The 11,222-nt window shown below is 23.8% G+C and overlaps 4 protein-coding genes across 4 annotated transcripts; 3 read left to right on the top strand and 1 right to left on the bottom strand.

Moving 5' to 3' along the window:
• Nucleotides 1–1,410: 1,410 nt before the first annotated feature.
• Phum_PHUM521030 (40S ribosomal protein S28, putative) lies at nt 1,411–1,815 on the top strand (the record flags this gene model as incomplete). Its single annotated transcript, XM_002431260.1, has 2 exons — nt 1,411–1,598; nt 1,800–1,815. 2 exons carry the CDS (start codon nt 1,411–1,413, stop codon nt 1,813–1,815), a joined length of 204 nt encoding a protein of 67 aa, XP_002431305.1.
• Nucleotides 1,816–2,800: 985 nt separating this feature from the next.
• On the bottom strand, nt 2,801–3,811 carry Phum_PHUM521040 (bisphosphate nucleotidase, putative; the record flags this gene model as incomplete). The annotated part of the gene is made up of 2 exons (XM_002431261.1): nt 2,801–3,384; nt 3,421–3,811. The coding sequence occupies 2 exons, from the start codon at nt 3,809–3,811 to the stop codon at nt 2,801–2,803; spliced, it is 975 nt and encodes a 324-aa protein (XP_002431306.1).
• A 4,437-nt stretch (nt 3,812–8,248) lies between these two features.
• Phum_PHUM521050 (uncharacterized protein) lies at nt 8,249–8,841 on the top strand (the record flags this gene model as incomplete). The annotated part of the gene is made up of 2 exons (XM_002431262.1): nt 8,249–8,578; nt 8,692–8,841. The coding sequence occupies 2 exons, from the start codon at nt 8,249–8,251 to the stop codon at nt 8,839–8,841; spliced, it is 480 nt and encodes a 159-aa protein (XP_002431307.1).
• Nucleotides 8,842–10,236: 1,395 nt separating this feature from the next.
• Nucleotides 10,237–11,019, top strand: Phum_PHUM521060 (ATP synthase D chain, putative). Its single transcript, XM_002431263.1, has 2 exons — nt 10,237–10,373; nt 10,503–11,019. The coding sequence occupies exons 1-2, from the start codon at nt 10,261–10,263 to the stop codon at nt 10,882–10,884; spliced, it is 495 nt and encodes a 164-aa protein (XP_002431308.1). The 5' UTR covers nt 10,237–10,260; the 3' UTR covers nt 10,885–11,019.
• Nucleotides 11,020–11,222: the final 203 nt, after the last annotated feature.

The following is an 11,222-nucleotide window of genomic DNA, read 5'->3' on the forward strand; positions in this document are numbered from 1 at the left end:
AAATTATAGCATTTATAATATAATATAAAAAAATTTTAATGAATTGATTGTAATTGTGACCTTACTGTAATTTATAATAAATTACAATTTATAAAAACAAATAAATGCATAAATAATAATAATAAATTTTAAATGATGCATTTTAAAATAATTGACTTATAAATACATAAATAAATTTATAAATAAGTTATATAATGAATTTTTATGTATCAATTTATATACCTTGTTGCTCACTTGACAAATAATTTGATTAATATTATAATAATTTTAGCAATTTGGCTTTGACAAATTATTATTATAGGCTTCCAATATAATTAATAATTGTTAATAAATCTTTGGAGTTGTTATTGCAATTTAGATTTTGTTTAATATATTTAAATTCTTTGTATCATTTTTTAATTGTTTGTATTAAATTTTTTTTTTTTAAATACTTTAATTAAGTTGTATTTTCAAACAAAAAAAAAAAAAAAAAAACATTTCAAAAGTATATAAATTTATATAAAATACCACTTGTAACTTATGCATTTTAAATTATTTTTAAGGTAGTTTTAAAATAGAATTAAATTTAAAAAGGCAACTAATATTTTTTAAAAAAAAGTTTTATATAAATTTTCAACTAAATTTTTATTTTTTTTTTAATAAATATGTTTTAAATAGAAAAAAAACATTTTTATATAATATTAAAAAAAAAAAAATTTTTATTTCATTTTTGTCGATTTCAATTTTTTCGTTAAATTTTTTTTTTTTTTTTATAAATATAACTGTAAAAATTGTAAACACTTTAGAAAATTTGTTTATTTAAAACAATATGTAAATTATTATGGCATATTATTGTGATAAGACTGAGAGGAGTAGCTTTAAAAAGAACTGTAATAAATAAATTTTAATGTTTACAATAGCTTGCAAGAATTAGATTGTAGAGTGTAAACAAATAAATAATAAGCAGTAAAAGTTATAAATAATATTTCCTCACAAAATTAATTAAATTTTAAATAAATACTTAACGGGGAAAAATAATTAACAAAATGAAATCATTATTTTTTCTTTTGACTTATGAGACAAAATTTTTTTTAAAATGCGAGAATTTTTAAAATTCAAATATAATTAAATGATTGAATTTAACTATTTATATATTTTTATTTAGTCACCTTTTCCCTATACTGTGAACAAATCGATAGGATTACAAATCATTTGTTGAGATTTCTTGTGAATTAAAAGTACTTTTAATACAGAATTATATTTATTATTTCACTCCATCAATGATTGTCGTAAACCTCTTTGTAAACGTAATGAGTCAAGCAGGCGGTGAATCAAAATGGCAGTTTTAAGTTGGCATGCTTGCTTCTTCATGAATCTGAAAAAACACTGACTCTCGTTATCCGCGTGGTTTAATTTTTAATTCGTGAAAATATGGATAAACCCGTTGTATTAGCCAGAGTTATTAAAGTTCTTGGACGTACAGGATCCCAGGGGCAATGTACCCAGGTCAAAGTTGAATTTATAGGGGATCAAAACCGACAAATTATTCGAAATGTAAAAGGACCTGTTAGAGAAGGAGATATCTTAACCTTACTCGAATCAGAAAGAGAAGCTAGGAGGTTAAGATAATATTACTACTTAAATTGGTGAGTTTACTGGGTTTTTTTTGACAAATGCTAAGTTTTTTTTATGAAACTTATTGAAAATATTTATTTGCTTTATTTGTACAATATGTCCATGTGGCAGTTTACTAAAAACTTAAAACTTGTTTTAAATTTGCTTTGAATAATGTTTTAAGAAGGAAATATATTTTGTTTCAGATTTTTTATATTATAATATCAAAAACATGGAAACACAATATTCACACAACATCTACTTTTTCTCTAATATTCAAATTTATATGATGTATGCATTTTAATTAAAAAGTGTTTCTGCTAAAATTGGTTTTTCTTTATTTACCTATACTAAATAAATGTATGTTACTTATTTTGCTGTTTATTTTAAAATTTTAAATGTCATAATTTTATTTTGCAATAAATTTTTCTCCCCTTTACATTCGAGCCGAAATAATTATTGATTAAAATTAATTAATAATTTGATTTAAAAATTATGAAAGGTATCGAAGTTTGTGAGTTGGAGTTTTTATCGAATTCTATAATTTAAAATATATAATATAATTTTTTTTAAATTATCAATTTATATTACCAATTTTCATACTAGAAACTTGTTTATTATTAAATAAATTTAATAAGGAACCTGAAATATGACAAAGAAGAAATTTTTTTTCTGAATTTCTTTTTGTAAATTTGTAAATTTTGTCCTCTTTGGTTTCTTGAAAATAAATACAAATTGCAGGTATGTAACCATTGCAGGTATCAGATTAAAGAAAAACATTTTTAATCAGATGAAAAAAAAATTAATTTATTTTTTATAAATAAATACTACCATGATTTTTTTAATTAAGTAATAATTAAGACATTACAATAATATTTTTAAATTTACAAAGTAATGAAATTTGAATAATTTAATTAACAATATAACATTATTTGTGGAAAATAAATATGAAAAGTAAAATAAAGGTATATAAATTTAGGTAAAGGTAATAATATTTACTGTAAAAAAAGTAATGTCTAATGTCAAAAATTATTTTTCGCAACATTAAAGTTGTATGCTAAATAAAAATTATATACAAATTAATTGTAAATATGTCTATAAAAAAAAAAAAAATTGTAAATCATAGTAAAGCATAAATTATTTAATATTTCACTTTAGCTTTTAAATATCACTAAAGGTTATTAAAAAAATTTTCATGAGTTTTTGCCTAAATAATTTTAAAATGTTTAATAAGTTTATCATGATTTTCAATAGTGGCTAATATTCCATCAGAGTTAACTGTGTTTTTTATATCCTTATAATTAATGTCTTCATTTTTTAATGTTGTCATTTTACCCCCTAAAGCTTTAATTATAGCATTTCCTGCACATATATCCCATTTTTTTATAACAGAAGTGTGAACATAAGCAGTAACATTTTTGCTACAGACTTCTAAACTCTTGTAACCAGCTCCTCCGGCTTTAATTACACTAAAACTGTTTCCAAATGCCTCTTTAACAATGCTTTCAACTTGTCCAGAATGTGACCTTGAAACAATCACAATGGGATGAGAGTCATCTAATTTTTTTTGAAACTTGGCATATAATTCTTCAGATACTCCTTTGCCCACCCATCCCCAATAAGTCTTTGGTTCTTCTCCAAAAGGAAAATGTATGACTCCAATTACAGGTTCACCATTGACAGCTACACATGCCATAGTAGTCACATATTCTAATAAATTTTCAGTGAACTCTTTAGTAGCATCCAATGGATCAATCCACATTGTTACTTCCGATGATAAAACTTGTTCATCTTTAATATCTTTAGAATTTTTTAAAACAATGTTACCTAAATCTAAAGTTTGTAAAGTTCTACAATCTGATTCAGATGAAACTTCTTCTGAAACCACTTTTATGTCTGGAAAAGTATGAGTCAAGCTATAAAACATTGCACAATTAGATTTTTCATCAGCATCCGTTATAGGATCATTTACTCCTTCCTTAGTTTTCCCTTTACTTCTTTCATTTAATTTTGAACTTTTATAAACGTCTACAACCTCTTTACCACCTTTTACAGTGGCTTCGATAGAGGCGATCAACAACTTTTTTAAACTTACAACACTTTTGGTTTCTAAATTACTACTTTTATTTGAAGTCATGTAATAAACAAATAGAAACATAGCACCCACAATAATACATATTCCAAGTTTATTTATTCGAATTTTGCCCCCGAAATTCATTGTAAATGACTAAAAATTCAGTGATGTAATTGATGACAACTCAATATTAAAAAAAGTTTTTGCCACTAGGCAACTTAATTCATCACTATTGACTTAATGAACTTTGAATTTTCTGATTATTATTGCTGCCATTGATGACCCGAAATAATAATTTAATTTAAAATTATTATTAATTATACAAAATTAAAATTATAATAAATTTGAATTAAAATTTATAAAAAATAATGTAAACTGCCAATAATTTAACATGGCACGATAAGTAAAAATTCTAAATAACTTAAGCGCTCAAACCTTTGTATTGCCGAGAAATTGTAAATTTAAAGTTTCTGAGATTACATCTTAAAAATTAAAAAATTTTACGTTGTCAGCACTGTGATATTCAATGGCGACCAATGGCGTCGATGTCACCGTCGGAGGTAAGTTTAGTCATATTCCTTTTTTTTTCCGTATTTAATCTTTCACGAAATTCACGTATCCAACGTTACGTTTTCGTGTTTATAATTTTTAATAATTACTTGAAACTTTTGTACATAATTTCATTTACATTTCTTTCGGGATTGATTTTCATATGTGAAAATATTTGCAAACATATATAATTTATGACATTTTTTTTGCAATCGTTTATTCAAAATAAATTAACGGTTTAATTAATTTTCGAAGTAAAGTACAGAGTATTTCATCGTGCAAATTAATTTCAACATTTTGTTTTTATTTAAAAATATAATGTTAATTTATATAACTCGATGTAGGTTTCTTAAATATTTATCGGACTTTAAATGTAATTATTTAAATTAGAGATTTGACTTATTTATTAGAGAAAAAGTTTTTTTTTATATTTATAGTAGGTGATTGTATAAGGCGGTTATTTTAATTAGTGTCAAATAAATTCAAATTAAATTCAATTCATTAACTCTTAATATGTTTATAAAAAAATTTAATTTGAGAATTGCTTTGTTGTTAAAATGAATATAAATTTATATTATTAACAGTTGCATTACCATTAAGAGTAATTTAAATCATAATTATTAAGGTCAAAGTTTGAAATTGACATCGTTATAATAATAATAATTTGATTTTTTTTAAAAATTTTTAGTTAATCTTTTAAAAATAAAAGTATTTATATAGTGCTGTATTTAAAATAATTAAAATATGTGTTTAAAAGTAAATTTTATTGATTTAAGTAAAAGTAAACGAAATAATAATAAATTGATTTAATTATATTATTTAGTGAGTTTTATCTTCAATCGATTCTAACATAATGATTTCATAAGTTTATCATAAAGTAAATTAATTAATTAGATTTGATAATTAAAGTTAAAAAAAAAATATGAAAAGAAAAAAATTTTCTTATTTTTACAAAAAAAAATTAAAATTTTTTAATTTCTTATTTTAATTATATCGAAATCGAAGAAGATACATGTCAGTTATAATTTTATTATTATTATTATTAATTTCTAGTAAATTATTTATTATTAGATTACCCTTTATATTTTAATTTTAATTTTCAACATTCATTTTTACTATTTAAATAATAATGATGATAATTTTAAATTATAATTTATTGTGCAAATGACGACAAATTGAATCTGACATTTTTTATGTTTTGCTTCTTTGTATTTAAAAAAAAAAAAAAAAATTATTCGACTTTGAGTTTTTGTTTTTTTTTTTTTTTGTGAGCCAGTAAAATGAATAATTATTGATGCAAACGCTTTTAATAACAAATATTTGGCACTTTATTATTGTTTTTTTTATTTTAAGTATATATTGTTTAATTTCGATAATCAATTCCCCTTTTTGCAATAATTTCATTTAAATAAAAAGACAAAAACAACAACAAACAAACAAAATGTTGCTAACATTAAAATAACTCTTACAAAAAAAAAAAAAAAAAATTTCAAGGTGTGTTTTTAAAAAGTGACAAATCACCTAAATAGTTTTTTTTTTTTTTTTTTTAAATATATATATATATATATATATATATATATATTAGTGAACGAACGGATTTATTTATAAAAACTGTGTAAAAAAAATTTAAAATTATTTCACATAGGTCTTCTTTGCAGTTGTAGTCCCAATCTATTTTGGAACGAATAAATTTTTAAAATTATTATTATTATTATTATGAAAATGTCGTGGCTCTTACAGAGAATTCCAGTAAATCAACAAACACAATCAAAACAATCAACAACAACAAGAGAGAAGGATTAAATTTTAAAAAATTTGAAATTTTTTGTCTGAAAATAAATTTTGTTTTTTTTTTTTTTTTTTTTTAATTCGAAACGGCTAAAAATCAAAACAAAAAAATCGAACGAACGTCTAGAGCGAACGTTGTTTGCATTAAAAAAAAAAAAAAAAAAATATCATTCAATATTTTTTTTATAAGGCAGCCGGACAGTTTTTTATTTTAAATTTTTTTTTTTTTTCTTTTGGTTATTTTTTATTTAATTTTATTTGTTACGTTGTTATTATCATTATTATTCTCGTTACGGATTTTGTAAACGTTCGAAATGGAAAATCGTTAATGTTAAAAAAAAAAAAATTAGTTTTACGTGTTTATCGAGAATTTTGAAATCGTAGTAGTTTTTTTTTTAGTTACCAAAACTTTCGGGGAATAATCATTATTATTATTATCAATTACGGTTAATCGCGGTTTTCGAAGGACTTTTCACCGCATTCGCGATAAAAAAAAAAAAAAAGAAAAAAAAAATGTTTTCCAGGTTTCCGAAAAAGAAATCACTTTTAAATTGTGAAAAATTCGAGGTGAGTTAAAAAAAAAAAAAAATTTTTTTTATTCGGTTTAATTTATCCGTGATAAGTTTTTCAAACATGGCGTCCGAATAATCGTTAACAATTTTGTATAATGTTAATTGTTGGAATTGATTATTTATTTATTATTATTATTATTATTATTTCGAAGCGTTTTTAAGGGGAGATTATCACAATTTTACGTTAATTGGTTATTAATATAATCGATCGATTGAATTTCTTTTCGGTTGTCATGCGGAGGAATTAAAAGAAATTAACCAAGTTTTTTTTTTTTTTTTTTTTTTTTTTTTTTTTTTTTTTTTTGTTTTCTTTTCGGCGTTGCCCGGCTCTCAATAATATTATTGATTTTTGTTTTAAAAGGTTTAACGAACGCATTACGTACGTACGTTCGTACGAACGAACGAACGAACGAACGTAACGCGTTCAAAAAAAAAAAAAAAAGCCGTAACGAATTTTATTCACTTTTTTTTTAACGTTTTTTCACGTTTTAAAAATGATGATGATTTTAATGGCGGACACGACGAGTATGATTGACATCATCAACGTCATCATCGTGTCATTAACCGTCGTCGTAAATTCAATCGTGAAGAGTTTATAATTACACCTTTTATTTCCTTCCACGTTCTTTTTTAAGATGAAAGAAGGAGGAGGGGGAAAACGTATATTTAATGGCATCGTCGTCATGCGTTATTTACAAAAAAAAAAAAAAAAAAAGAGGAAATTGCTTTTATAAATTTTATTTATTTATTTGCTCGTTTGAGATTTAATAAATGAGACAATTTGGATTTTTCAAATTTTGCTTTATATATATACTATTTTAAAGTCAGACATTTTTTTTCCCTCGCTAAATGTTTAAAAAAAAAATTTTTGATGAAATTGTTATTTATTATTAAAATAATTTAAGTTCGATGGGAAATAATAATGATAATGATGATGATGATAACTACAGCAGCAGCAGCAAAAAAAAAATGATTTAAATTTTGGGTTTGTCCAAATAGTTTCTCTCTCTCTCTCTCTCTCTCTCTCTCTCTCTCTCTCTCTCTCTCTGTGTTGAAAAAGTGTTGAATATTTTAAAAACGTAACCGCTTTGCCCAAAATAACTCGGTTTCTTTATTTATTTATTTATTTTTCTTTTTTTTTTTTTTTAGCGTTCTAATTTTTATTTCGGATTGGATTAAAAACCGAAAAAAAAAATTTTATTCGATTTTAATTAAAAAAATTTTTTTTATTTATTTTGTATGCGATTTATTTATTTTATTTCTGTCGTCGTCGTCTTCGTTTTTTAGAATTTTATTTTGTTTTTTTTTTCTTCTTCCCCCTCCCCCCTCCCCTCCTTCCCCAGCCCCTGATGGTCACGGGAAGAGAGAATCGCGATTAAAAAGCCAAAAAAAAAAAAATTATGACGAGTTTGAGTTCAAAAGTGGATTTTTTTTTTTTTTTTTTTTTCGCGGTTGGCACCTCGATGAATCCCGACGAATTCTCGCTCGTAATTGAGTGCGTGAGTGCGTGCGCGCCCTCCCTCCCTCCTGAAAAATCAAAATCGATATCTTCCCCTCCCCCTTTTTTTTTTTTTGCTGTTAAACAAGGACCCACCGATCGAAATGAAAATTATTATTATTATTATTATTATTTTTCTTTTTCTTTTTCCAGAAGCGCCTTCAAAAAGAGTTAATGTCGTTAATAAAAGAACCACCGCCTGGTATGACGGTGGATTCTAGTGCAGCTAGTCAAAATTTAATGCAGTGGATAATTCAAATGGACGGAGCACCGGGAACATTGTACGAGGGGGAAAAATTTGAACTCCTATTTAAATTTAGTACTAAATATCCATTTGACAGTCCCGAAGTGACGTTTCAGGGCCCAAATATTCCGGTTCATCCTCACGTGTATAGTAACGGTCACATATGTTTAAGCATACTCACAGAAGACTGGTCTCCGGCTTTGTCAGTGCAATCCGTGTGTCTTAGCATAATATCCATGCTTAGCAGTTGTAAGGAAAAGGTGGGTGAAAATTATCCCCCCCTCTCTCTCTCTCTCTCTCTCTTGCACGTGCATTCCGCCGTCCTTACGGCAACATTATAATAATGATAAACGTTTTTTTTTTTTTTTTTTAGAAAAGACCATCTGATAATTCGTTTTACGTCAAAACATGTAATAAAAATCCGAAAAAGACAAAATGGTGGTACCACGGTGAGTTTTCCCATTTATTATTATTATTATTATTATTATTATTAATTGTTTTTCTTAACCTTCTTGATCGTTGAGTTTTTCTTTTCTGTTTGTTTTAGATGATACGGTATAGCATATGGCGACGAGTTTTCTTTCTTTTTTTTTCTTTTTTTTTTTTTTTTTTTTTTTTTTTTAAATAAAAAAATTTGCCATTTATTTATTTATATATATATATTACGGTAGGAATTTGAAAGGATACTCACACACACACACACACACACCCCTAATTCGTCTTATTTACCAAGAACATAATTGCCGCTTTATTAAAATGTTTTTATTATTATTATTGTTATTATTATTATTATTATTCTCGAAGCATTATTACATTCGAAGACATTTGGTAAAATAAAAGAGGGAAAAAGAAAAAAAATGAGGAGAGAAAAAAAAAATTTGAAGTGAAAGGTAGGTAAATTTGTTTAATGTAATTAAAAAAAATGTTGTTGTTGTTGTTGTTGTTGTTGAGTATTTGTTTGTTGTAATTTTCAGACAAACCAAAGAAAAAGGAAAAAAAAAAAGGGAAAAAAAACACAAATTCACCGGTGCTTTAAACATTTAACGGAAATTAATCTCGGAAAAGCTAGCTATTACACATTCCTTGTACCTTCGAATTAATTAAGGATTTAAATATATATATATATTAATAATATATAATAATTAAATAAATAAATAAATAATCAATTGAAAACTTTAATTACTAAAAGCAAATAAATAAATTTAAAAAAAAAAAAAAAAAAAATTTTTTTACAAGTTACATTAGAAAGACATTAGTTTATTATTATTATTATATTGTGTTTATATATATATATATTTATATATATAGATAAGTTTATGCATTTAATTTTTATTATTATTATTATTATAAAAAATAAATTAATGGAATTGTAAAAAATAAAATTTGTTTTATAGTTAAAAAATTTATTTATTTTTTTATTTTATTTTATTTTTGTTTTGATTGATGTTTAAATAATTTGAAATTTTAACGCGAAATATAAACGCGTAAACGGGGAAATGATTCGGTTTTAAATAAATAAATAAATTATTTAAATAATTTTAAAAAATTATTGAAAACTACATAAAAAGTTTTTAAATTTGTAATTTTTATCGTCGCATGATATCATACGTTACAAAATTATTATTTTCTTTATTATTATTATTATTATTCGATATACGTGTTTTTTTTTTATTATTATTATCGAAAATTGTTTGGGTTGTTAGCCATTACGAGTTGTTAGCGTTAAAAAAAGATGAAAAAAAAAAAAAAAAATTTTCTTTTACTCTTGAATATGAAATCGGTTGAAACCATAGAGATCAAATGTTTACATCATCTATGATATTAATTTGAATTTACTTAAAGTGTATCTCGGAGGTTTTGTTTACTGCCCGCTTAAATAAGTTGGCTAACCTGTTTTCGTAATTTAATTTTTTCTACTGTAATTTTTCTTTACATTTGAAAAATGGCTAAGAGAATTGCATCTAGTTCAGTTAACTGGTCTTTAATAAATCAATATGCAACTGATAAAACGACATACGTCGCATTCAAAACTCTTTCGGATAAATATTTACGAAGGTTTGTTAAATTTATTAATAGTTTTTTCTTATTATTTTATTTTATTTTTTAATTTTTTTTTTTTTTTTACAATTTCAATTTTTTTTACTAACTTTCATTATTACCTGTTAAAATGAATTTTATATTTAGTGTGACAGCATTACCCGGTGAATTACCAACCATCGATTGGGAACATTATAAATCAAAAATTTCTACTCCAGCAGTAGTCGATGCTTTTAAAACTAAATATACATCATTAAAAATCCCATATCCGTCTGATCAGGGTGCTATAGCTCAGATAGATACTCAAACTGATAAAATTGTAACTAAACACAAAGAACAAACAGAAAATATTGCTAAAGGCATTGCTGAATTGACTAAAGAATTAGAAAAACTTAAAAATACTTTACCATATTCCGAAATGAACATGGAAGAATATTACGAAGCTAATACTGCTGATGCCTATAATCCTGATAAACCCGGTGTTTGGCCCAATATTCATGATCCTAATTATAAGGATCCCACATTGTAAAATGATTTTGATGCTTTGAATGATGAAAAGTAGTTCAACTTCATATAAAATAATAAATATTATATTTAGTATGAAATTGTAATATTAATATTTATAAAACTTAATTTTTCAAATTAAAAAAACATTTTAATTTTGAATATCTTTTTGTATCGTTCTTTATTTAAAATCGACCTATTAACTTTTTTTCTATAAATAGTCATTTCATACTATTAAAATATTTTTTTACTGATTTAGTTAATATAAGTCGACAAAATAAACTGAACACTTCATATGAAAAACTTTAAAATATTTTACTTAATAAGGAAACGAAAATAAAATAAATTTTTTCTTTTTTTTTT

This window comes from Pediculus humanus, genomic scaffold, assembly GCF_000006295.1.
Source record: "Pediculus humanus corporis 1103172108284 genomic scaffold, whole genome shotgun sequence".
Classification (NCBI taxonomy): Eukaryota; Metazoa; Arthropoda; class Insecta; order Psocodea; family Pediculidae; genus Pediculus; species Pediculus humanus.

Bases quoted from the DNA above. Each gene is read 5' to 3' on its own strand.
- Phum_PHUM521060 (XM_002431263.1), top strand. From the start codon at position 10,261: ATGGCTAAGAGAATTGCATCTAGTTCAGTTAACTGGTCTTTAATAAAT. The intron at 10,374-10,502 runs GTTTGTTAAATT...TTTTATATTTAG, and splicing joins TCGGATAAATATTTACGAAG to TGTGACAGCATTACCCGGTG.